Here is a 25,236-nt window from a genome sequence, read left to right as displayed (position 1 = left end):
GCCTGACCCATGGAGGGCTGCTCTTTGTCCTTTTCCAGCCAACGCAGCCTGTTGGTTTCCGGACCAGCACTGCGAAGCCCATTGCTGGGCGTTTGTCCCCAGTTCAGACTGGTGGGCACTGGGGGCCTGCAGCAGCGGGATGGGGTGCTGCATGCCCAGCCTGTCCTTGGGCACCTCCTGCTCCCACCGCAGCCTGCCCGGGCTCCGCTCGCGTGCCGTCCACCCCGGCGTGGGCTGCTGGCGGGGATCCTTCCCCTTTGGTGCCGGATTCTGCAGAGCCTTCTCCAACGCCCGCTGTGAGCCTCTGGGCTGCTGCTGCGGGCGGCGCGTGCCCGGGGGTCAGCGGCGCTGCCGCCGAGTTTCCGAGGTGCAGTGCCGCCAGGGAGCAAAGCGGTGCTGGGCTGCGTCTGACCACAGGCTCGCGACTGCTTCCCAGGGGCGTGCAACCCTCAGAGGGTTCTCATCAGCGGCGCTGAGTCTGGTTGGAGGCTGGTGACAAGTGGTGTCCCCCAGGGGTCAGTACTGGGCCCAGTCTTGTTTAACTTCTTCATCAACGACCTGGATGAAGAGTTAGAATGTACCCTCAGCAAGTTTGCTGATGACACCAGACTGGGAGGTGTGGTAGATACACCAGAAGGCTGTGCTGCCATTCAGCGTGACCTGGATAGGCTGGAAAGCTGGGCAGAGAGGAACCTGATGAGGTTCAACAAGGGCAAGGGCAGGGTCCTGCACCTGGGGAGGAACAACCCCAGGCACCGGTACGGGCTTGGGGTGGACCTGCTGGAGAGCAGCTCTGCGGAGAGGGACCTGGGTGTCCTGGTGGACGACAGGTTAACCATGAGCCAGCAGTGTGCCCTGGCTGCCAAGAAAGCCAATGGGATCCTGGGGTGCATCAAGAAGAGTGTGGCCAGCAGGACGAGGGAGGTTCTCCTTCCCCTCTACACTGCCCTGGTGAGGCCCCATCTGGAGTACTGTGTCCAGTTCTGGGCTCCCCAGTTCAAGAAAGATGAAGAGCTACTGGAGAGAGTCCAGCGGAGGGCTACGAGGATGGTGAGGGGACTGGAACATCTCCCCTATGAGGAGAGGTTGAGGGAACTGGGCTTGTTCAGCCTGAAGAAGAGAAGGCTGCGAGGGGACCTTATAAATGCCTCTAAATATCTGTAGGGTGGGTGTCAGGAGGATGGGGCCAAGCTCTTTTCAGTGGTGCCCAGTGACAGGACAAGGGGTAATGGGCACAAACTGAGGCACAGGAAGTTCTGTCTGAACATGAGGAAGAACTTCTTCCCTCTGAGGGTGACGGAGCACTGGAACAGGCTGCCCAGGGAGGTTGTGGAGTCTCCTTCTCTGGAGATATTCAAGCCCCGCCTGGACAAGGTCCTGTGCAGCCTGCTGTGGGTGACCCTGCTTCGGCAGGGGGGTTGGACTGGATGACCCACAGAGGTCCCTTCCAACCCCTACCATTCTGTGATTCTGTGATTCTGTGGGACAGCCTCTGCCCCCGGAGCTGTGTCCCCAGGCCTCGGCAGCACCTTCTTGCCCACTGTAACCCGGACAGGAGTCCCCTGAGAAGCCCAGGCAGAGCCTTCACTGTTGCCTGGGCTCATGAGGTGCTGGAGCGGAGACCAGGGTGGGATTTACTCTGCAAAACTGCTCTCCCGGGCACGTTGTGCTCCCTGCTCAGCCTCGTGGCCCCAGCAAGTCCTGCCAGTTCACAGCGCTAAGAGGGATAACGTCATGGTGTGACAAGGAGTCAGATGAACCGCACGCGGCGAGCATCACCTTCTTCATGCCCTGCTGGCCCTCCTCTCGTTACCAGCAGCCGGGGGTTTCTGCTCCGTGGCAGAGCAGTATTGGCTCTGCTCCCCTGGCAGAAGGGCAGGGGGCTCATGACCTGTGGCATCAACACTTTTCTGCTGTCACCGTACGACCCGGTGGGTCCCGGTGCTCTTGCCAGCACGGCACGGCTGGTCTCAGTCAGCCTGGGGGTCTGCAGTCGCGCTGACCCTCGCCCAAAGCTGCCTGCCCCGGTGCTGGTCCCGTGCCGAGGTCCTGGGAGCGGGGCCGCCCGCGGAGGAGGTCTCTGTGCTCGGTGTCCCGCGGGCGGCTGGGCGTGCTGGTCCCGCTGGCGCGGCGCGGTGCTCGGGGGGCACGGGAGGGCAGCGGGGTGTCCCTGCCGAGGGATGGGCCAGCACGCGCTTGTCCCGGGGACACGAGTGCGGGTGTCTGGGGAGAAGCAGAGGACTCGCAGAGAGCCTTCTCCTCCGGGCACCTTTTTCCCCGGTCTCCCAGAGCGACCCGAGAAAGGTGACAAACCACCTTGTCCTTATTTTCTTCTCCACATCGGGTCTAAATGCCAGGGGCAGCAGAAATGCCTGTCCGTGGCTCTCCAGCCCCGTGCCTTCCTTGTTCAGCCGCTGCTCTGCCACGGCCCCGGAGCTGTTTCACTGAGCCTTTTTCTGTGGACTCTTTCAGGCCTTGTTGACGTGAAAAGCTCGAAAGGGAGCGATTTATTGTAAGATGCAACCTGATCTTCTGTAAACCTTCGCTTGCTGGTCCCCAGTGATCTCTCCAGGCTGGCCCAGCTCCTGCCAAGGGCTTTCTGGAAGCCGCCTGAGCAGGGAGCGTGCCCAGCACGGCTCTGGAGGTTTGCCTGCTCCGCGTGGTGCCCACCACCAGCAGCACGCAGAGCTGCCGGGAAGCCCTGGCGGGCACGGCGTGGGGTAACCCAGGTGACCTGCAGCCGGTTCCTTTTGTCCCCAGTCACCTCTGTGATAATCATTACCACCTCTGTGGTAATCATGCCCCGTTCATTTATTTACGCAGCCTCGGAGCTCAGTGCACGCGACGGCTCTTGGGTACCAGTTTTACTGTCATTCCGCACAAGACTGAGCACGTTCGTGTCTGCTCGGAACAGGGAACATTTCCTCCCCTGCGGGCCTGTCTGATGCTCCTCACCACGTCCCAGAGCTCCCAGAAACCGCCAGATCCGGTGTCTGGAGCCCTCAGCCCCGGGACACCGCCTCGGGCTCGGAGCAGGTTGTTCAAAGCCGGGAGGCTGCGGCCGAGGCACGACCCCGGACTTCTGTGGGTCGCTCTCAGACAGGCAGACGTCTCTCCTCCGAGGAGAGGCTGAGGGAGCTGGGCTTGTTCAGCCTGGAGAAGAGAAGGCTGAGAGGGGACCTTAGAAATGCCAATAAATATCTGCAGGGTGGGGTCAGGAGGACAGGGCCAGACTCTTTTCAGTGGTGCCCAGCGACAGGACAAGGGGCAATGGGCACAAACTGAAGCAGAGGAAGCTCCAGCTGAACAGGAGGAAGAACTTCTTCCCTCTGAGGGTGCTGGAGCCCTGGCCCAGGCTGCCCAGGGAGGCTGTGGAGTCTCCTTCTCTGGAGATATTCCAGCCCTGGCTGGATGCGGTGCTGTGCCCCCTGCTCTGGGTGACCCTGCTTGGGCAGGGGGCTGGGCTGGGTGACCCCCAGAAGTCCCTTCCAACCCCCACCATTCTGTGATTCTGTGATTTTCCAGCAGCATTTTTGGGGGGGAGGCTGAAGAGCAGCTTCGCACAGTGCTCTGTGACCAGCGGACCCTCGTGGTGCTGCCCCGGCCGCCCTCCCTCCCGGCACAGCGTCCGCCGCGACCTGCCTCAGCGCCTGCCCCAGCTGCTGGATCCCCCTGGGCCGGGCAGCCCCTCGCGTCGCAGCCCACCCGCGCTCTGCGCCCGCAGCAGCAGCCTGCGCAGCGGGACCGTGGCTCGGGGCCCGCAGCAGCTGGTGCGACGGCCCCGCTGCGGGGGTCCGCGGAGGGCTGAGCCGTCCCTGCACCGCACCCGGCAGCGGCGGCACCGGCAGCGCCGTGCTGGGCCGCGTCGGTGCTGGCTGCGTTCGCACCGGGAGCCCCGGGAGGCTGCTGGGACGTGCTGGGAAGCGTCGCTGGCTGTCCGTGCTGGGCTTTGTGGAAGCACGTGGAGCCTGTGAGCGGAGAGAACAAGTAACAGAGCTGCTTTGTGCGTCTGCAGCAGGGACTGGGCCGCGAGCCGCCCGTCTGTCCCCTGCTAACGAGCCGGGGGGGCCGCGTGCCCGCGCCGGCGCCCACAGCTGCCCCGCGCCACGGCCGTCCGAGCCCTGGCAGCGCGACGCTGCGCGCCGGCCCTGGCAGCAGCAGAACAATCCCGCTTTTCATCCGGCTGCCGGCAGCTCCCGTTGCCCCTGCCCGAGCTGCCGGGGCCGAAGAGGGGGACGGGGCGGCCGGGGGCTGCGAGGCTGCTGCGAGGGCAGCGACTGTGCAGAGCCCAGTGCGGGCAGCGGGTCGGGAGCTCAACCAGGGCAGGGTCCTGCCCCTGGGGAGGAACAACCCCAGGCACCAGCACAGGCTGGGGTGGCCCTGCTGGAGAGCAGCTCTGCGGAGAGGGACTGGGAGTGCTGGGGGACAACAGGGTGACCAGGAGCCAGCAGCGTGCCCTGGGTGCCAAGAAGGCCAAGGGGGTCCTGGGGTGCATGAGGAGGAGTGTGGGCAGCAGGGCGAGGGAGGTTCTCCTTCCCCTCTGCTCTGCCCTGGGGAGGCCCCATCTGCAGTGCTGTGTCCAGTGCTGGGCTCCCCACTTCAAGAAAGATGAGGAGCTACTGGAGAGAGCCCAGCGGAGGGCTGCGAGGATGAGGAGGGGACTGGAGCATCTCTCCTGCGAGGAGAGGCTGAGGGATCTGGGCTTGTTCAGCCTGGAGAAGAGAAGGCTGAGAGGGGACCTTAGAAATGCCTCTAAATATCTGCAGGGTGGGGGTCAGGAGGACGGGGCCAGACTCTTTTCAGTGGTGCCCAGCGACAGGACAAGGGGCAACGGGCACAAACTGAAGCAGAGGAAGCTCCAGCTGAAACCAAGGAAGAACTTCTTCCCTCTGAGGGTGCTGGAGCCCTGGCCCAGGCTGCCCAGGGAGGCTGTGGAGTCTCCTTCTCTGGAGATATTCAGGACCCGCCTGGCCGCGGTGCTGTGCCCCCTGCTCTGGGTGACCCTGCTTGGGCAGGGGGTTGGGCTGGGGGACCCACAGAGGTCCCTTCCAACCCCCACCATTCTGGGATTCTGTGATTCTGGGATGCAGCAGGCGCTGCTCCCGGGAGGCAGGACCCCTTGGTCCTGGCATGGGGTGTCTGTGCTGCTGAGCCCCTGTCAGAACCGGGTGCCGTCAGGACGGGTTTCACCTGGGCAGCCTGGGGACCGGTGATCCGGTGCCTGGTCGAGGCAGGATCGGCAGAGACCCGGCGCAGGGACGGGGCTCCCACAGCTGGGTCCGTGCCGGACATGGCCTGCAGAGGTGATGTCTGCAGAGCTGCACTCCGTGAGGTCCTGGGACACAGCTCTGTGACCTCAGGGAGGGGAACTCCTCAGACAGACCCTGGAGTTTGGGGGTTGCTCTTGGGATGTTAGCAGAGATGCTGTTACAGCTCTGGTTTGTCTGGACCTTCTAATTTGCCCTGTCCAATATGAGCAGGACCGTCAGCCATGGGTGTGGGTTGCTCCCCCACAGCTGCTGGGAAACGGGGTCCACATGGGGGTCCTCTTCCAAATGCAGGAGTGGGGCCGGCAGCTTCTCGCAGGGCTAGAAGAGTCGAGAGGGGCTGGCGTGGGAACTGCTCCGAGTCGCTGGCTCTCTCCTGTGCCCTCGCGTCCTGGAGACGCGGTGCCGGCTCCCAAGCCGGCAGGTCCCGAGGGCAGGGCAGAACAGGCAGCGGGGCTGGGGGTTTGCTCTGCTCCCCGTGTCCTGGCCAGAGCCTCCTGCGGGCTGGAGTCACAGAATCACAGAATCACAGAATCACAGAATAGTAGGGGTTGGAAGGGACCTCTGTGGGTCATCTAGTCCAACCCTCCTGCCGAAGCAGGGTCACCTACAGCAGGCTGCACAGGACCTTGTCCAGGCGGGTCTTGAATATCTCCAGAGAAGGAGACTCCGCAACCTCCCTGGGCAGCCTGGTCCAGTGCTCCGTCACCCTCAGAGGGAAGAAGTTCTTCCTCATGTTCAGACGGAACTTCCTGTGCCTCAGTTTGTGCCCATTGCCCCTTGTCCTGTCACTGGGCACCACTGAAAAGAGCTTGGCCCCATCCTCCTGACACCCACCCTTCAGATATTTGTAGGCATTTCTAAGGTCCCCACTCAGCCTTCTCTTCTTCAGGCTGAACAAGCCCAGTTCCCTCAACCTCTCCTCGTAGTGGAGATGCTCCAGTCCCCTCACCATCCTTGTAGCCCTCCGCTGGACTCTCTCCAGTAGCTCTTCATCCTTCATGAACTGGGGAGCCCAGAACTGGATCCTTCATGAACTGGGGACCCCAGAACAGTCCTCCGCAGGAGCGGTGGCAGAGCCCGTGTCCACACAGCAGCTTCCTCCACGTGGGGCTGCCCGTGGGGCCGGGGGCAGGGCTGCCTTCCCGTGGGCTCTCTCATGCCTTCCTGTGCCTCGCAGGTGAACCAGGGGAACATGCCGGGCATCCAGAGCACCTTCCTTGCCATGGACACAGAGGAGGGCGTGGAGGTGGTGTGGAATGAGCTGCTCTTCACCGACAAGAAGGCCTTTAAAGCGCACGAGGTGAGCGAGCCGTCCCTGCCCAGCAGGCACCGTGCCCCCCTCCCCGGCGTCTGCCCACCGCGGTGCTGGTCGCTGCGGTGGGCGGCAGCACGCCTTGGACCGCCGTGCTAATCGCAGCCTGTCGTGTCGTGTGCTGTGCTGTCTGCAAGGGACCGTGCCGTCCCTTGACTTCTCTCTCAAAGACAGCTCCATGTGTCCTCCGTGCCCCAAAAGCAGCTTTTCCTGTGACGGGGGCACGACCTGCTGCCCAGCCCCAGGTTCCCGTGCTCTCGGAGGTGTCCTGCCACGTCCCAGGACCTGCCACCTCACCTGTCCTCTCTCTGCCCACAGGAGAAGATCAAGACCATGTTTGAGCAGCTGGTGCTTGTGGATCACCCCAACATCGTAAAGCTTCACAAATACTGGCTGGATGTGAAAGACTCGAAGGCACGGGTAGGGAGGTCTCAGGGGGGCAAAGCATCCAGGGGGTCCCTAGGCTGGGGAAGGGATGCCAGTGGGAGTTGGGTGGGCATCCCAGCTCTGCTCCTCTTCCTTCCCTGGGACACTGCTGCCAGCAGCCTGCTCTCACCGTGTGCGGGGCCGGCACGGGCTGGGTGCTGCGGGCTGGTGCAGCCCACGGGCTGTGCACAGCACCGGCTGCGTGGGGAGGCTGGGAAGCTGACGCCTCTCTTCCCGGCCAGGTCATCTTCATCACAGAATACGTGTCCTCAGGGAGCCTGAAACAGTTCCTGAAGAAAACCAAGAAAAACCACAAGGCCATGAATGCCAGGGTAGGTTCCCGGGAGTGTGCGCAGGGTGTTCTCGGTGAAGGGGGTGGCTCTGTGTCCGCTGGCACAGAGAGGGTCTCTGGTCTGTTATAAGATGACACCAAGTTGGGTGGGAGTGTCGATCTGCTCGAGGGTAGGAAGGCTCTGCAGAGGGGTCTGGACAGGCTGGATCCATGGGCTGAGGCCAGCGGTATGAGGTTCAACCAGGCCAAGTGCCGGGTCCTGCCCTTGGGTCACAACAACCCCATGCAACGCTCCAGGCTTGGGGAGGAGCGGCTGGAGAGCTGCCCGGCGGAAAAGGACCTTGGAGTGCTGGTCGACAGCCGGCTGAACAGGAGCCAGCAATGTGCGCAGGTGGCCAAGAAGGCCAACGGCATCCGGGCTTAGATCAGGGATGGGGTGGCCAGCGGGAGCAGGGCAGGGATCTTGCCCCTGTGCTCGGCACTGGTGAGGCCGCACCTCGAGTGTTGTGTTTGGTTTTGGGCCCCTCACTCTGAGAAGAACATGGAGGGGCTGGAGCGTGTCCAGAGAAGGGCAGCGAGGCTGGGGAGGGGGCTGGAGAACAAGTCTGATGAGGAGCAGCTGGGGCTGCTTAGGCTGGAGCAGAGGAGGCTGAGGGGAGACCTTCTCGCTCTCTGCAGCTCCCTGACAGGAGGGGGCAGGGAGGGGGGTTGGTCTCTGCTCCCCAGGAACCAGCAGCAGGACGAGAGGCGATGGCCTCAGGCTGCGTCAGGGGAGGTTTAGATAAAATATTAAGAAAAATATCTTTAGTGAAAGAGTTGTCAGACATTGGAACAGGCTGTCCAGGGAGGTGGTTGAGTCCCCTTCCCGGAAGATGTTCAAAGGTACAGATGTGGCACTTCAGGATATGGTTTAGTAGGCATAGTGGTGTTGGGTAGATGGTTGGACCTGATGATCTTGGAGGTCTTTTCCAACCTATGATTCTATGATAAGGCAGAGCAAGTGTGTATCATTGCTCCATGAGTTCTCCAGGGACTCTCCGCTGTAGGGAGATGGCATCTTGGTGAGGGCTGCAGCAAGAGCAGAACTTCCCCAGGACAGCTCAGAAATGGATCCTGCTGTCAGGATCTGACCCCGAGGGTGGGGAACCTGCTGGAAGCTGCTGCAGTGAGGTTCCGCTGCACGATGCTGACCACTCCTGGAACTGCATCCTGCTTCAGGAGGCCTGTGTCTCCACCACCCTCCACGAGCGATGGTGGGCTTGTGACTACATCACTACTTGGGCTGAAGGGCCCAGTTTCACCTGCAAACCCACTCAGTATGGGTCTGACTAATGGTTTTGCAGGCAGGTCTCAGCTGGCTGTGACTGAGGAGCTGGGCAACCGTTCTGGGGGCCCAGTGCTTGACCTTGCAAGTCCTCCCATGAAATCTGAGCTCAGTATCACACCGGTGCACTCAGGCGCTCCTAGAGCTGAGACTCACTGTTGGTGTGTGTAGGGGGAACCATGTGCATGGGCTCCAGAACCATAGGTGGCTTGGCTCCTCGGTGATGCGCCTGTCCACGCTTCCACCAGGGCTTTGGGGCTCTGGAGAGCTGCCTGCCAGTAAGGATGAGTTCTCAGCTTCGATGGTGTTCTTGGAACAGGGTTTGGGAAAGAGACTGTTGTGGCTGGGACAGATGTTTGTCATCTTTGAGGAACAGTGTCTGCAGGGCTAGTGGAGGGCAGGTCTCCCCCGTCGCTGGGCAGCAGGAGTTACCAGTAGGAGTGGCCTGGGGTGGCTGCTGGGCTCTGGTGGGTGTCTCGTCTGACGGAGAGCTCTGGTCTCTGCCCTAGGCCTGGAAGCGTTGGTGCACTCAGATCCTGTCTGCTCTCAGGTAAGCTTGCTGCTGCTTGCGCTGTCGGCCGTCCTGCTTCTCACGGGGCTGGGCGCAGGCCACGTGCTCAGGGCAGCTTTGGGCGTCCCCAGCTTCCTGCACTCCTGCGAGCCTCCCATCATCCACGGCAACCTCACCAGTGACACCATCTTCATCCAGCACAACGGGCTCATCAAGATCGGTTCAGGTAGGAAGCTGCTGCCCTGGCAGGCTCCGCGTGCCGGTGGGACGAGTCGGCAGGAGGAAGCTGCCTGGCTGGGACTGTGTGGGGTGGTGTGCCGGGGTGCTGGCTGGGCAGGAGAGGCGAGAGCTGCAGGGTCCCTCAGGGGATCACCCTGCAAGGCTGATGAGTTGTGTTCTCCTCCGTTTGTGTCCTTTGCTCCACGCCTTCTCACTCGTCCGCTTCCGGATCGGCGCTGCCGGCAGTCTGGCACAGGGTGTTCGCGAACGGTGAGTGTCCCTCGCCACCTCTCCCCGCGCATCCCTCCCGTCCCGGGCTCGACCTTCCTGCCCCGCGGCGCAGAAGAGCCGTCCTGGGCTCTGCAGGCAAGGGGGGACCTTTGTCCCTCAGGGAATTGCTGTTCCTGTCCTGGGAGCAGAGGGGTCTCCTGGGGAGCCAGTGCCCCACGGGTGGTCTGCACGGGCAGGGGCGTGCGCAGAAATCCCGGCTGCCTCGGAGCACCCGCCTGCGCTCGCAGCCCGGGGAAGGGGCTTGGGAGAGCTGTGGTGCACAACAGCCCTTGTTCCCTAACGCAGCCCTCCCGGACGACCTGCGAAGCCCCATCAGGATTGAGAGGGAAGAGCTGCGCAACTTGCACTTCTTTCCCCCGGAGTACGGCCGTGAGTGCGGGGTCTGTCTGCCGGGGCGCGGGCGGCGGGGGTCCCCGGAGGGACGCGGAGCGGGTCCTGTGCGCGGCGCGGGCGCCGTCCGTTTGCGGCAGCACAGACTTAGGCAGGGTGTTTGTCACCAAAGCTGTGGGCCGTGAGTCACAGAAGATCTCGTGATCGTGACTGGCTGGCTGCGATAACGTCGTAGGCAGGATTGAGTTGTTCAGCGCCCGCGCCTTGGCAGTCACTGGTCAGGAACAAGGTCTCAGCGTGACCACGGGCAGCGCTGAAAATGTCAGCTGATGGCTCAGGAACACTCAAAAGCATGTAAAATGTCACAGCAATTGAGGAAAAAGGAGTAAAGAATCTTTGTGCCCTGTGAAAGCTCGTGATGTGATCCCCGTCTTGACTATTTTGGGGCAAATTTGAGAGAAGTAAGTGGGAAAGGTTTGTCCAGCAAACTGTGAGGAGGTGTGTGCTGGGTGGGGGAAGCGGGCGTGAGCAGAGGCATGGGCAGGTTTGGGGGCAGGGGTGTGCAGGCAGAGGGTCTGCAGGGATGAGCAAGGTGCAGGGGGCTGTTCCGAGTGAGGGGCTGGTGGCCTGTACCTCTGGCTTGATGTGGTGCTGGCTTGGTTTTGCAGAAAGGGCTGATGGGACCGCTGTGGACATCTTCTCCTTCGGGATGTGTGCACTGGAGGTACGGAGCAGGACGGCTGCAGTGACCCCTGGTTACAGGGCAGGATTGCTCTTGCGGAGCCTGCTGGGGATCGTGGTGGCCGGGGAAGCTTCCCGAGGAGTCTCCTTGCCCTTTTCCAGACCTCACTGTGACCTGTGGGGATCCCTTGCAGTGATGGAGACACCTCTGCTGGGTTCAGCAGAACATTCTCTGCTGCCATGCCCACCCTGCCCCGGGTGCAGCAACAGGCTGAGCTCACCTCTTCTGTGCTTGGCTGGTGCCTCTCGGCCATCTGCCGGTGCCTTCTCCTCCTCCTCGGGCTGTGACAGCCCTGGGAAGGGAGGGCACAGAGGGCAAGGACACACCGTGCTGCTCCAAGAGGGTGTGCATGCAGACTGTGGGGCTGCTGGTGCTGTCTGCATCGTCCCCCCAGCTGCACGGTGCTCGGGGAGCAGCCTCCAGTGTCTGCCCTGGCAGGAACCTGTGAGCAGCCTGGAACGCTGTGGTAGGCAAGAAACGGGCCTCGAGGGCAGGGACGCAGCGGCCGGGGGGCCCAGGAGGTCTGGACCTTCTGGACAGAGTTGTGGCCAGAGCCTGAGAGAGGTCTGGCCAGGCTGTGTGCCCCGGTGAGGAGCTCCACAGCTGCCACCCTGCCAGGGGATGTCCCTTTGGGAAGCCCTCAGGGGTTGGCCCAGGGCTTGGCCGCGTGCAGAAATGGCCGCACTCCTTCTTCCCCAGATGGCAGTGCTGGAGATCCAGACTAACGGGGACACACGGGTCTCGGAGGAGGCCATCATGCGGGCACGACATTCTCTGGACGATCCCAACATGCGGGTGAGTGCAGCCGGCCGAGCCCCGGGGACAGAGCCACCGGGCTGCAGCCTGACCCACAGGGGGGTCGGGCATCCCTGCTGGGGGGTGAATCCCCCCATAAGCGTCCGTTCCCTTGGCTGGTGTCCGGAACGTCGGAGCCAGCCACGCATTCCTGTGTGCTCCGGGTTACACCAGTGCTGGGCGAGGGGAATAAGGACAGCGACCTACTGCAACCCTACGGGCAGCCGAATCCGGTGGGCTTCAGGACGTGGGGATTCCCCCCATGCGGGGCTGGTCGAGATGAGAGGCTGGTCCTCAGCCCTGTTTGCCAGTGCCACCAGCAGTAGGGCTGAGTGTGCACACACGCTCCGCGCAGACGTGGCCAACGGCAAACAGCTCAGCGCAGACCGGGGAGCGCTGCGCTCGTGGGCACGGGCAGCATGAGCAGCCGGATCCTGCTTCTCTACGTATCGACGCTCAGGGCAATCCCTTTCACAGGTCGTTGTGGCATCTGTCCCCGTCCCACAGATCTCCCCGCAACCGATCAGACCCGTGGTTGGTCTGCTGTCTACGCCCCCTCACCAGGGTTTCATCTCACCTACCAGCTAGCCCAGCCTGACGTTGGCTAGAGGACCACAGGCGCTCACAGGGAACAGAGAGCCAATTTACACCGTAAATACTTAGGAACAGAGTTTAATGAGAAGACAGGATAGCCCGCGGTGATCAGATGCAGGGCTCAGCCAGACAGGCATGCTGACCAGCAGCGTGCTTACAGGCACCTGGCACCTTTTACCCCCCTCCATTCTCCTCCTCGACTCTCCTCAACCCCTCCCTTGCTCTTCCCATGGCCCGTCTCCAAAACACCCCATAACAAGTTTGTACACTCCCCAGATTCTCCTGCTTGATCTCAGCATTCCCCCCAGCATCCCACGGTAAATCCTACCCCCTTTGACGCAGTAGTCCCCTCGCGTGCATGGTGTGCATGTTTTCTGGGCTCCCCAGTTGAAGAAAGATGAGGAGCTACTGGAGAGAGTCCAGCGGAGGGCTACGAGGATGGTGAGGGGACTGGAGCATCTCTCCTACGAGGAGAGGCTGAGGGAACTGGGCTTGTTCAGCCTGAAAAAGAGAAGGCTGCGAGGGGACCTTATAAATGCCTACAAATATCTGAAGGGTGGGTGTCAGGAGGATGGGGCCAAGCTCTTTTCAGTGGTGCCCAGTGACAGGACAAGGGGTAATGGGCACAAACTGAGGCACAGGAAGTTCCGTCTGAACATGAGGAAGAACTTCTTCCCTCTGAGGGTGACAGAGCACTGGACCAGGCTGCCCAGGAAGGTTGTGGAGTCTCCTTCTCTGGAGATATTCCAGACCCGCCTGGACAAGGTCCTGTGCAGCCTGCTGTAGGTGACCCTGCTTCGGCGGGGGGGTTGGACTAGATGACCCACAGAGGTCCCTTCCAACCCCTACTATTCTGTGATTCTGTGATTCTGTCCCCGTGAGAGTCCCTTCCGGTGAGCCTACAGCACCAGGCTGTGTCACCGCTCACCTCTGGTGGTCTTTGGGGCAGCTGATTCGGAGGGGTTGGGCTGTGTGGGTGCCCACCCTGTCATCCTCCTTCCGATCGTTTGTTGGTCTTTGCGTCTGTTCTGAATAGCCCTGGCCAGAGCATTAAGGAGCACAGGCCCAGACTGCAGCATGCAGAAGAGGCAGAGGATCTCGCTTTTCTGCCACCAATGAGCAGAAACGGGCAGATGCGTCCCTCCCATCTTGCTGCTGTCAGGAATCCCTCCCGCTGGCTCCGTCCACCCTTCCTCCAGTCCCACCACCGTCCTTCCTGGTGGGTTGCTGCTCTCAGCTGATCCTGGCAGGCCGGGATAGACCCCTGCCTGTTCTCCTGACAGCCTTTTGCTGGGCTTGCACCGCAGCCTCCTCCCGGCTGAGAGCAAGCAGGGAGCGCAGGTCCTGCGGCCGGGCTGTTGGTGGGCACCCAGCAGCGCGCTGCCCGCCGGAGCCCTGCTGCCTTCCTCAGCCTGGGAGCTCTGCGCCCGGCCCTGGGCCGCCCGCGGGCAGGATCTGCTTCCCGGGAAGGGCAAGTGTGAGGGGCAGCCGGGGCTGGCCGAGGTGGGGGTGAAGCAGGGGAATGTCCTGCTTTGGCTCCAGTTTATGCCTTTTCTTTGACCCTCAGGAGTTCATTCTGTCGTGCTTGACCCTCAACCCAGACAAGCGACCAACAGCTAATAACCTGCTCTTCCACCGGGTGCTCTTTGAGGTCCATTCCCTTAAGCTGCTGGCAGCACACTGCTTCATCAACAACCAGTGTGAGTCACCATGAGACCACCCCGCCCCACTTGAGCTTGGATTGCTGCCCCAGCAGGGCTGGGGATGGGGCAGAGCCTGGGGAGAAAGGCGGTGACTCCTAGACCTTCCCTGGGGTCTGCGCTGCAGAGTCCACGTGTGGGACCTCCCAGCTGACTGCCCCTTTCTGCCTTTGCCCTAGATCTGATGCCAGAGAATGTAGTGGAGGAGAAGATAAAGGAACTGGACCTGAACATGGTGATGGCAGAGATTCGGAGAGAGGGTCGGCCTGGAGCACAGTGGAGGTGAGGCTTAGTCAGGGGGATTTCAGAGCAGCCACAGCCAGAGAGCCCAGGACTTGCATCCAGCCTGGTGATCCTGGTGTCACGGCGTAGCAGTCCTTCACACCACTCCTCTCTCCCGCCCTCCCCCAGTGATCTTCCTGTCCTGTTTCTCTCCCAGGTACTCGGAGGTCTCCTTCCTTGAGCTCGACAAATTCTTAGAAGATGTCAGGTGGGTTGTGGGCATGTCCCCATAAACCTTTCACTCACCTCGTTCTTTGGGCCTGTGCTCCTGCTGAGAAGTTCTCCTCTCCAGAACAGCACCTAGATCTGAATTGCCTGTTCCCTGCCCCCGCTGCCTGCTGGGCACCATTTGGGAGGGCAGCAGCTGGTCTGGGCCAGCCACGCCAGGGACCACGCGAAGCCTTTGAAAGCACAGACAATCGAGTGGCGGCACTCCTGGCCCTGCTGCAGCTCCAGGAAGAGGAATCGCCCTGAGGGCACCTGTGAAGGTGGTGCTGGCTGACCTGTGATGTGCCCACCCAGCTCTCGTCCCCTGCGTGTCTGCGCCCTCAGCTCGCTGGGCAGCGTGGAGCCAGGGCTGGGGGACCGCGCTGCAGCACGCGTGGAGCATCCCGTTCGCACAGCAGCTCTCAGTTGTGTGTGATCCCTCTGCGGTCCCCCCAGGGCGAGCAGACCCGGGCAGCAGTGCCCGGGCGAGGGGAGCTCTGGGGCGTGCCACCTCCATCGCGCTGCTGCTGCCAGCACTGCCGCTGCGCGGGTGCAGATCCCTGGTCCCTCCGCAGCTCACCTCGGCAGGGCTGTGAGAGGACAGGGCTCAGCTGTGTGTCCTCCCTCTGTGTCTGTACTAGGAATGGAATTTACCCCCTGATGAACTTCGCTGTTTCCAGACCCCACGCCCTCCCACGTGCGCTCTCCCAGCCCCAGGAGGACCCTCAGAAAGCCAAGACTCCCACCCCAGAGCCCTTTGATGTGGAGACCAGGAAGGTAAGCTCAGATCCATGTGGGGACAGATTGTCCACTGGGGTAGGTACACAGTCTTCATTCATAGAATCATCGAATCATAGAATGATAGAATCATTAAGGTTGGAAAAGACCTCTGAGATCATCAAGTTCAACCATCAACCCAACACCACCATGCCTACTAAACCATGTCAGTAGTTGTAGAGAGTGAGAAGGTCTCCCCTCAGCCTCCTCTTCTCCAGACTGAACAGCCCCAGTTCCCTCAGCCACTCCTCATCAGACTTGTTCTCTAGACCCTTCACCAGCCTCGTTGCTCTTCTACCACAGCCTGGTGCAGAACACCTCTCCCTTCAGCCATGCACTGAACTCCAGCCCAGGCGAGAGGTATTCTCATTGCATGGGCTGCCCCAGGACTGCGACAGTCCATTTGGCTGAGCTGGAGAGGTCCACCTGAGACCTTCTGGAGCAGACCCATTGCCTCTTGGTTCTTTGGCTCTGCCTTCGCTCCTCACACATCCACAGGCAGCTCTGTGGCATGGCGTATTCTGTGCCTGGTTGCTGGAGCGTGGGTTTGAAATCCCACCATTGTTTGGTACTGACGCTGCAGTGGCATGCTGAGATGCCAGCTGAGATCAGGCCCTGTTCTGCCTGGCACTGCACAGGCACTGCGTGCCCCACCATGAAGTCACTGACATGGAAGTCGTTGCAAGTGGGTCCGTGGATCCCCGAGGGGAGTGGAAGGGGTGCCAGGCAGGGAGGTCAGGGAAGGACCGACACAATGCGAGGGTGTTTGAGCAGAAGTGGAGCCTTCCAGAAGCATGGTGTGATCCCTTGCTGAACAGAGCAGTTCAGCGCTGCGGTGTAACCCCTCATGGGTATGGGCAGGCTGTCCTCATGTCCCCCAAAGCCTTCTCTTCTCCAGGCTGAACGAGCCCCGTTCCCTCAGCCTCTTCTCAGAGGGCAAGCACTCCAGCCCAGGATCACTTTGATGGCCCTCCATTGCTCCAGTTTATCAATGTCTGTCTTGTTCTGGGGGCCCAAAGTCAGGTGCAGTCTCTGGATGTAGTTTAACAAGTGCTGAGCAGAGGGGAATCATTATTTCCCTCAATATCCTGGCTGTGCCCCAGGATGCTGTCGGCCTTCCTTGCTGCCAAGGTAGGTTGCACCCCATGTCCCACCTGCTGCCCACCATGACCCCAGAGTCTTTCCAGCAGAGCCAGTAAAGCTTTCCTGCCAGCCAGGCAGTCCCAGCCTGTGTCCTTGCCAGGGGTTATTCTGTCACAGGGGCAGGAGCTGGCGTTCGTCCTTTGCCGACGTGCATGTGGGGAGACAAGGTTGTTGGCCACCACCATCAGGGCATAGCTCAGGCATGGTACTTTTTACAACAGCTTCTGCCTCCTGAACTGCTGGCCATCGCTGAGAGCAGTCAGAGGAACTCACCGGTCTGCGTGCATCCCTCTTCCTTAAAAACCCATTTTGTCCCGGGTGTTTCCCTGTGCGATTGTTTCCGTGTGATGAGACCTCTGGTCGTTCTCCTCCGGCGCTGGCGTTGTGCTGCCGTGGATGGTGTGAGTGCAAGTCCTTGCTTGCACTGAATTAGTGTTCAAAACGCTCTGGAGGGCTGCAAGATCCCATCAAACGCCTCCCTTCAGAAAGTACCTCCGCAGTGGTTTCTTCATATCTGCCTGAGAACCAGCTGCCGGTGCACTTAGCTTATGCTTTATTCATGCTTGTTTTTGGTGAGAGTGCTGCGGTGAGCAATCAGATGCGTTGGAGAAACGTAAACGTAAGCCCACGCAGTTATGTGATTTCCTCTCGTTGTGTTTGTTATGCTGCTTTTTCACCTGGTGCCCCAAGGTAAGTTCTGCAAATGCATTGTTTCTCTCACCAAGGTGTTCAGCCAACCAGTTTTCTACCCAATCTGACAAAGGACCAGTTGTCTTAGAGGCACTGAGTTTCTACACATTTTGTGGCCAAACCTGCAAGTCCCAACGAGTGTAGCTACAATGCAGACTCTTTGTCTGTTCTGGGAGGCACCAGGATGTGGATACTGGATGGATCCAAGGAAATTTTTTTCATGGTGAGGATGGTTAAACAGTGGACCAGGGGCCAGGAGAGGTTATGGGTTCTCCTTGGAGATTTTCAGAACCCAGTTGGGTAGAGCACTAAACAGCCTGGTCTGAATTCGCTGTTTGTGTTGTCTGGAGCAGGGGCTTGGACTAGAGACTTCCTGATGTCCCTTCCCACCTAAATGCTTTGATCATGGGCACTGGGCAGAGAGAGGTGAGGAGCAGGCGGCAGTGATGCACTCAAACATCATCAGCCTTCTCTGATGTCTGCAAGATGCTGCTCGGTTCAGTGTAATTCAGTATATAAAGGAGCACATGCCAGACAGTGTGTAAGGAAAGAGCACCCGCCTCGGGCATACAGTCACGCTGCTCAGCTCTTCTGGGAGAAATGGATGGCCTGGAGATGATAAAGGGCAGAGGACAGCGAGTTTCCTGAGAGAACTGAATGCCCAGGGATGTTTGTCATGGGGAGGAGCTGTAGTAGCAGGGCGCTGGGTCAGAGGAAGGAACAAGCACGTAACTCACCTCTGAACATAAGCTTAAAATTGAGAAATATAAATGAAACCCTGTTAAACTCTGCGTGGAACAGGGATGCTGATTCCTTGATGGGTTTCCTGTCCTTTGGGCTGACCAGCTGCATGCTCTCTCTGGCTTCCCTTTGCTCAGACAACACAACTTCTGCTGTGAACCATTCTCATGGGAACTTGAAGCTGACACAGTGAAGCTTGAAGCTGACCCAGTTTCTTCACAGGAACTTGAAGCTGACATATTAATAAAATGCCATATTTATCTAACAGATTGAAATGTTCTGCAATGCAATGTGGGGTTTCTAGAAGAAAATCCATATGTCATTTAAATAATATTCAAGATTTCAGTTTTGCTCTTTTGTCTGCTTTGAGGATTGGTCGTCCCTTAAGGACATGAACAAATACAATATTAAAATGTAACCCAAGAGTTCGGGCAGAGCTTCAGGGGGAAGCCTGCCCCTGGCAGATGGAGCAGAAGAGTTCATGCTAGTTGTAATGTTTTCCCAGAACTGCACCTTGCGCAGGGCTCCCTCACCCACCCCTCAACCAGCTGACGATGGCCACGGTCTGTAGCTGGACACTGGACTAAATGAACCCTCAGCTGCTCCACCCAGATGGTTCCTAGAAATGTGGGAAGAAGTGGAAGGTCAGGCTGGCAGCTGGAATTAAGGGGTTTAAGTAGGAAATTGAGAGTCATGCTTGGACAGCAGAAGTAAAGCCGGCCTGGGGGAGCCAGAGGGACTGTGTCCAAACTGATGTTGATTTGGGCCTCTTCTAGGTGGTACAAATGCAATGTAACATGGAGCTGAATGAAGAGAAGACCCAGTGGCACGTAAGTATTCAACTCCTATTATACTTGAGGCACTGGAGCAAGACCTGCTCTCTGTACCCATCTCTGGCATCTGACAGGGACAAAGTATGGTCTCAGCTAATTTGCTGTAGTACCCAAAGGATTTATTCTTGTCCCTTTATAATAAAAGAAGTCCGAAGAAGAATGAAGCCACCAGACCCCTCTGGCTGCAGGACAGGAAGACCTTGATACCTTTGTCTGCACATCTTTTAACTCTACTTCTCTCTAGTTTAACAGTTGCAGGTTAGCTGTAACTGTTGAGAGAACATTTCTCTAAGACACTCAAACTACCCTGTCAAAGACATCCATCATCTTGGCAGCTACCAGCATCCTCCCTGCTCACCACTGTCAGCAGTTTCTAATCATAGAATCATGGAATCATAGGTTGGAAAAGACCTCTAAGATCATCAAGTCCAACCATCACCCCAACACCACGATGCCTACTAAACCATATCCCGAAGTGCCACGTCGACACGTTTTTTTAACACCTCCAGGGATGGGGACTCAACCGCTTCGCTGGGCAGTGGGGTGATGGAAGAGTCAGCACCTTTCTCTCTTATGGAGAAATTTGTGTTTGTAAAGAGTGCTCTCTTCTTTCTGCAGCTTACTCTTCTGCTGATCCTGGAGGACAGATTGCATCGCCAGTTGAGCTACGACTTGCTGCCCAGTAGGTTTACTTGCAACTAAATTTGTGTGTGTGAATGCAGAAGTATTGCCTGGTGGCCCGGGTCGGGTTTAGGCTCAGATTGTGTTAGACACAGGTTGTGTTTACAGACAGCTTTTCTTTCCTTCTTGTCCTGGGAGAGCAGGCTAAACCCTAATATCTATGTGGTACCAGTTCTTGTCCACTCAGACCCTGATCTTACAGCCTCTGGCATGTGGTAGTGACCTGCGCTCTGAAGTGAGCTTTGGGATCCAGTGAGTGACCGTCACCAACGTGCCTTTCACCCTGGGACATGGGGTGTGCAGTTCTTGGGGCAGCACTAGTGAATTCTTTGCTCATTCCCAACACGGCTGCAGTCTCTGCGCTGTCTTTCAAAGGAGAAGGCGGACTCTGCCCCGAGGAAGCCCCATGGCTCTGGAGAAGGGCGCTTCTCCTCGGAGTAGGTCCAGCACAGCAGTCTCCTTCCTAGAACACGCAGGAGCCTTCCGGACGCCATGCAGCTGGAGTCCCTTTGCCTTACAGCCAAAACTAAAGCGTGAAGCTTGGAAATCAATGCTTGGGAGTTGCTGCTTCACCAGCCCCTTGTGTTTTTCTGCCTGCAGGTAGTGGCCTGCCTGCTTTTCAGAGCCAAAACAAGCAGAAAATCTCAAAGTGACACGTTGCCAAGACTATTGTGCGGTGTGTCATCTGGGGCTGGAGCTCATTCCTGCCCAGTGCCGTGTTCAGTTCCCATTCACTGCCCACCTCTGTGCTCTGTTCTCCCCAGGATTACTCAGCAGTTACTTAGCCAGCCAGAGGTGTACAGCACGTGCCCCTAGAGCGTAACGAAGCGTCATGCAGGTGTGCTGCGGGTTCGGACAGGGGCACTGGTTGAGGAAGAGCTAAGAGACAGATGAACTCCTGTGGTCTCACTGTTCCTTGTCTCTGCAGCCGACAACTCGAAGGACTTGGCCACAGAGCTGGTGCATTATGGATTCATCCACGAGGTAAGCTTCCTGCCCCTCCTTCTCATCTCCCTCGTACGTGCACCATGCGACCAAGCGCAGTCCCCAAATCTGTGTGACACCTCACGCCTCAGAGGAGCAGGGGCTCCTCCGTCCCCCATCCAGCAGCCAGAGAGCAGTCGCAGAGGCCAGCCTGCAGCGCGGTGTGGTGCTCGCTCCCCTTGCAGTGAGTCACCACGCGTCCTTTTTTGTTGTGTTGGGTTTTTTCCCCCCTCCATGCCTGGCTCCGGGTTGCTGTTTTAAGGGGACAGTCGTATTGTGATGGCAGGGCTAATTACATCAACCTCACAGTGGTTCTGAATGTGAGAACCAGAGGAGCGTCAAGGGAGGGAAGTTGAGGCCATCTCCCAGAGGAATTGCCCTGACAGACGGTGTTGCCCAGACAGCTGCTTTTAACTCACTTTGCAGATTTCTGATGCCAGGAGAGATGGCCTGCCCCAGCATCGAACTTCCAGGCCCTCCCTTAGGTGTCTGCAGACAGTCCCAAGCAATAATTCAGAGCAGCCCAGACATTCAGACTACTCGGCAGCATAGCCTCCAGGAAAAGCAGCACAGAGAATTAAAAATGCACTTATTTTGTACAAGTGAGGAATTCTAGGTCTGTAGGCAAAGTTTTGGAGGAGAATTCCTCACTCTGGATGCTGACATTAGATGAGGAAGGGGTCAGCTTCACTGAATGAAAAATTTATGTGAGTACACCTGGAAAAAAGTGCACTTAGACTTTCTTCCTTTCTTCGTCGGAGCATGGCGCTTGTGCAGCTCGGCACTGGCACACTGGGGTGCTTCCTCCCATGCTCTGGAAACCCCGTGGCACTGGGGGCAACCCACTGCTGTAGAATATACCTCACACGGGTCTGTGTTCCACGGACTGTAAATTACCCTTCTCTTCCTTTCCTCTAGGAGATAACCTCCTTTTGACACGTCTTCCCCTCTCTAACATCTTTCGTACTCCCCAGGTAGCGACCGCCGTTTCTCTCAGAGGGGGTGGCTGGTTCATACCATGCTGAACTCTGAGCAAATGCCCTGAGCCTGTGTTTAGCTGGGAAGCATGCTGCTTGTTTCTGACTTGAAGGACTTTCGTACCCAAATGCTCATCTGGTTTTCTGACTATAGTGGTTGGTCTGACAGAAGATACCACCTATGCCATACAAGTCTTGTCTTCAAAGTGCGGGTCAAGGAGTAATTTATCAGCAGTAGTGACAAAGGGGTGCCTCTAAGCAACAAGAAGACAACAGATACGGCATTTTCTGCTTGAGAGAGAATTTTGAGTTTGTTTCCTGCAATTCCCAAACCCCTCTGTGATCCAAGGTGGGGGTGTTTTGCATCCTTTATATATCATTGTGTACTTCTAATTAGGTTAGAAACCACCTACTCCTGAATGTGTCACAAAAGAGGTTTCTGTACAAAATAGTTGCCAGACCAACAAAAAAGTGACATTAATTTTTATTTTTGTTAGCAGTAAGGATATTATAAAACAGATGGCCATGTAAAATAACTTTAGATCCAGCAGTCAGTAAATTAAGTTGAAATTGAACTAAAGAAAAGAAGCTGGACCTGTTTTGTTCCTTCAGATTGGAAGCTCCAAACAACTGTCTGCTATTTTGCCTTTATATTGCACCTGACACAAGAAGGTTCTGTTCTTGACTGGTTATTTGGCATTGTTCAGTAAATATGGTAATTATTAGTAGTATGTTCCAAATGTGCTTGTGAGTTGTTCTCTTCCCATATGAAAACTCAGATGTGAGATGGTGGCTTGGGATGGAATCATGTAAGGAAGGAGATGTCCACGGCAGCCAACCCAAAATTATTTGTTGGCATGTTTTTTTCTTTTATTTTAGGATGATTGCGAAAAGCTGGCCAACTTCCTGGAAAATGCCTTCCACAAATACCGGTCTCCTCCCTTGTGAGTCACCTCACTGCAGTCTGGGACAGAGCGGTCCCCCCGTGCCACCGGGAACGGGAAGTGTGCCAGACCAGAAGACACTGCGGGGCTCCTGACCGACCTTCCTCCAGCAGGACTGAGCGGGCACCCACTCCTGACTGAACCCTTGCAGTCCCCGAGAGGTGCGTGCCCGGGCCGTGGTGTGAAAAGGCAACAGCAAGTGGAGGAGTAATCAGCAAACACGAGAAATTACATGTGCATCATGAGAAGCCGGGACCGAGCAGAAGGACACGTTCTGGTCCCCGTTCCTGAAGCAGCCAGCCAAAGGGAGTCGCGAGGCGTGGGGGAGTGGGGTAGCACCCACTGCAGCCCCTTCCCGAGGGTGCTTGTGAAGAGGCAAAGCTGCTGCAAGAATCCCCCAAACTGATAAATTTCCCCCTGGGAATGATAAGCTTTTCTCACTGCAGGTCCCAAAGCTATTTTTTCCCTCTTTCCATCTGGCAACACTCACAGAAGGGAGGAGAGGAGCAGGCTTGGAAAGCTGTGGCGCAGCTTCCAATCGGCCACATTCCATTCTTCATATCCAGTTTCTTCCTGTTTTGTTAAGGTTTCCCCAGCACAGATGAACCACTGTGATGCCTTGTAATTAGAACTGCACATCTTGGTGTAAGCTGAAGGGAGGACTGTGTGAGCTGGACTTGATATGGCATGAGAAGAAATCCCAGAAATCCAAACCCACCCGCTGGATCCAAACTTGTGGATCAGCAGAAACCTCACTGGTGCTCAACAGAACCCTTGTCATTCCCCAGTTTGTTTTACAGCCTTCCAAAATCTCACGGCGTCTTAAGGGGAAATTCCCTGACGCCTCTTCCTTCCCTGTTTCACCTGCGGTGGTTGGAGCTTCAGTCGTTAGCCTGGAGAAAGGGGCAGTCATCTTCGCTGCTGCGCGCGTCGCATTCACTTGGTGAAAACTGCAAACAGGAATTATTTGTGTCGCAAAAGCCACGCCGTGCTGCTCCGTGCTGCTCGCGTTGTTGTGCGTGGAACCAGCTGTATCACGCTGCGCTGTGCCGCTGCTGTGCGCTGTGCCGGGTCCCCGGGCGGTGCTGCCCGTGTCGCGCTGCCCGCGCTCTGCGGCGTTGCACCCGCGGTGTCGCGCCGGGCTGGGTGTGCCGTGCTAGGACGCTATGCTGAGCTGCCAGCTTGCGTTGTGCTTCCCAGTTGTGCTATGCTGTGCTGACTTTACAAACTGACAAATCAATAAAGCCGCTGAAAGCAGCTCATCGCATCAAACCACTTAATAATTTCTCAGTCACTCTTCCGGTTAAACTGAGATGTGAAATAGCTTCCCTGAGTTCAGCAGACTTATCCACAAAGTCAGGCAAGTTGGGTTGAGAAGAAATTCAGTGGAGAAACATCATACAGCTGCTAGATTCAGAAATCACTTTCTCCAGAACAAGTCTGCACTTGCCTCTGCAAACTGAGAAATTCCTTCATATACCACCGCTTCATTTCCCTGATGATCTAGTTAGCTCTTCTTTAACACCTCTCACCCAGCTGAATTCGTTGTTTGGTTTGACATTGTCACAGCTCAGTTTGTCCAGTGGATTTCCCTGCTACGGGCTGTGCTGCATTCAGCAATGATGGGTTCATTAACCAGCTATTGCAGGGTGTTTCCAGTACCTGACAGGCTGCTTGCACAGAATCACAGACCAGCTGAGGTTGGATGGGATCACTCAAGATCTCAAGAGGTCCCTTCCAGCCTCTGTGATCATCTAATCCAACCCCCCTGCTCAAGCAGGGTCAGCTAAGGCAGGTTGCCCAGGTTTGAGTATCTCCGCAGATGGTATCTCCCTGGGCACAACCTGTTCCTATGTTCAGCCACTCTCGCAGAAAAAAAAACAGTGTTTTCCTACGTTCAGACAGAATTTCCCATTTGCCCAAGGAGTTGTGGTGAATGGAGTTAAATCCAGCTGGTGGCCGGTCACGAGTGGTGCTCCCCAGGGCTCAGTGGTGGGGCCAGTTCTGTTTAATATCTTTATCAATGACCTGGACAAGGGGATTGAGCGCTCCCTCAGTGAGTTTCCAGATGACACCAAGTTGGGCAGGAGCGTTGATCTGCTCGAGGGTAGGAAGGGTCTACAGAGGGATCTGGACAGGCTGGATCGAGGGGCCAAAGTTCAACAAAGCTAAGTGATGGGTCCTGCCCTTGGGTCACAACAACCCCACACAACGCTCCAGGCTTGGGGAGGAGCGGCTGGAGAGCTGCCCGGCAGAAAAAGCGCTGGGGGTGCTGGTCGACAGCCGGCTGAGCAGCAGCCAGCAGTGTGCCCAGGTGGCCAAGAAGGCCAGCGGCATCCTGGCTTGGATCAGCAATGGGGTGGCCAGTGGGAGCAGGGCAGGGATCAGGCCCCTGTGCTCGGCACTGGTGAGGCCGCACCTCGAGTGCTGTGCTCAGCTTTGGGCCCCGAGTAGGACATGGAGGGGCTGGAGCGTGTCCAGAGAAGGGCAGCAAGGTGGGGAGGGGGCTGCAGAACAGCGATGAGGAGCGGCTGAGGGAGCTGGGGCTGCTCAGGCTGGAGCAGAGGAGGCTGAGGGGAGACCTTCTCGCTCTCTGCAGCTCCCTGAGAGGAGGGGGCAGTGAGGGGGGGTTGGTCTCTGCTCCCCAGGAACCAGCGGCAGGACGAGAGGCGATGGCCTCGAGCTGCGTCAGGGGAGGTTCAGATGGGACATGGGGACAAATGTCTTTCCTGGGAGAGGGGTCGGGCGTTGGAGCAGGTGCCCAGGGCAGTGGGGGAGTCCCCATCCCTGGGGGGGTTCAAACCCGTCTGGAGGTGGCCCCTGGGGACAGGGTTTGGCAGGCGTGGGGGGGGTGGGGTGACGGCTGGACTTGGTGACCTCGGAGGCCTTTCCGACCCTGTGATTCTGCGACCAAACTCGGACCCAGGGCGACGTTTCACCTCAGCCTTTCTCAGCTGACCCGTCCCGCACTCCTCAGCCCGCACCGGGCCACCGGGCTCCTAACTCCGGGTGCGCGGTAAAGCTGGCCCGAGGTCCCCGCAGCCCCTGCCCCACCGCGGCCCGGTCCGACCCCGCCCCTGGGAGCCCGCCTGGCCGCCCCGCCCAGGTCACGTGAACCCCCGGCGTTCTCGCGAGAGGCTCCCTCCGCGCCGCCGGAGCGCTCGCGAGGGT

General features: G+C 58.3%; 1 protein-coding gene across 2 annotated transcripts in view; it reads left to right on the top strand.

Moving 5' to 3' along the window:
- NRBP2 (nuclear receptor binding protein 2) overlaps window positions 1-23,324 on the top strand; it is a 31,649-nt gene extending 8,325 nt beyond the window's left edge. Inside the window, exons 2-18 of one of the 2 annotated variants that reach the window (XM_075415393.1) lie at window positions 6,448-6,570; window positions 6,901-6,996; window positions 7,251-7,340; window positions 9,134-9,174; window positions 9,267-9,361; window positions 9,601-9,624; window positions 9,931-10,014; window positions 10,644-10,699; window positions 11,417-11,512; window positions 13,674-13,806; window positions 13,986-14,088; window positions 14,246-14,296; window positions 14,937-15,072; window positions 18,423-18,476; window positions 19,098-19,161; window positions 20,089-20,144; window positions 22,001-23,324. In XM_075415393.1, coding sequence (XP_075271508.1) covers window positions 6,448-6,570; window positions 6,901-6,996; window positions 7,251-7,340; window positions 9,134-9,174; window positions 9,267-9,361; window positions 9,601-9,624; window positions 9,931-10,014; window positions 10,644-10,699; window positions 11,417-11,512; window positions 13,674-13,806; window positions 13,986-14,088; window positions 14,246-14,296; window positions 14,937-15,072; window positions 18,423-18,476; window positions 19,098-19,161; window positions 20,089-20,144; window positions 22,001-22,069 — 1,371 coding nt within the window. In that variant the 3' untranslated portion in view covers window positions 22,070-23,324. Of the gene's footprint in view, window positions 1-6,447; window positions 6,571-6,900; window positions 7,003-7,250; window positions 7,341-9,133; window positions 9,175-9,266; window positions 9,362-9,600; window positions 9,625-9,930; window positions 10,015-10,643; window positions 10,700-11,416; window positions 11,513-13,673; window positions 13,807-13,985; window positions 14,089-14,245; window positions 14,297-14,936; window positions 15,073-18,422; window positions 18,477-19,097; window positions 19,162-20,088; window positions 20,145-22,000 lie in introns of both variants that reach the window. The other variant, XM_075415392.1, reaches the window with a different exon arrangement.
- The last annotated feature ends 1,912 nt before the right edge of the window (window positions 23,325-25,236 follow it).

This window comes from Opisthocomus hoazin, chromosome 3 (genome assembly GCF_030867145.1).
Source record: "Opisthocomus hoazin isolate bOpiHoa1 chromosome 3, bOpiHoa1.hap1, whole genome shotgun sequence".
NCBI lineage: Eukaryota > Metazoa > Chordata > Aves > Opisthocomiformes > Opisthocomidae > Opisthocomus > Opisthocomus hoazin.
This window is presented reverse-complemented; position numbering and strand designations above follow the sequence as displayed.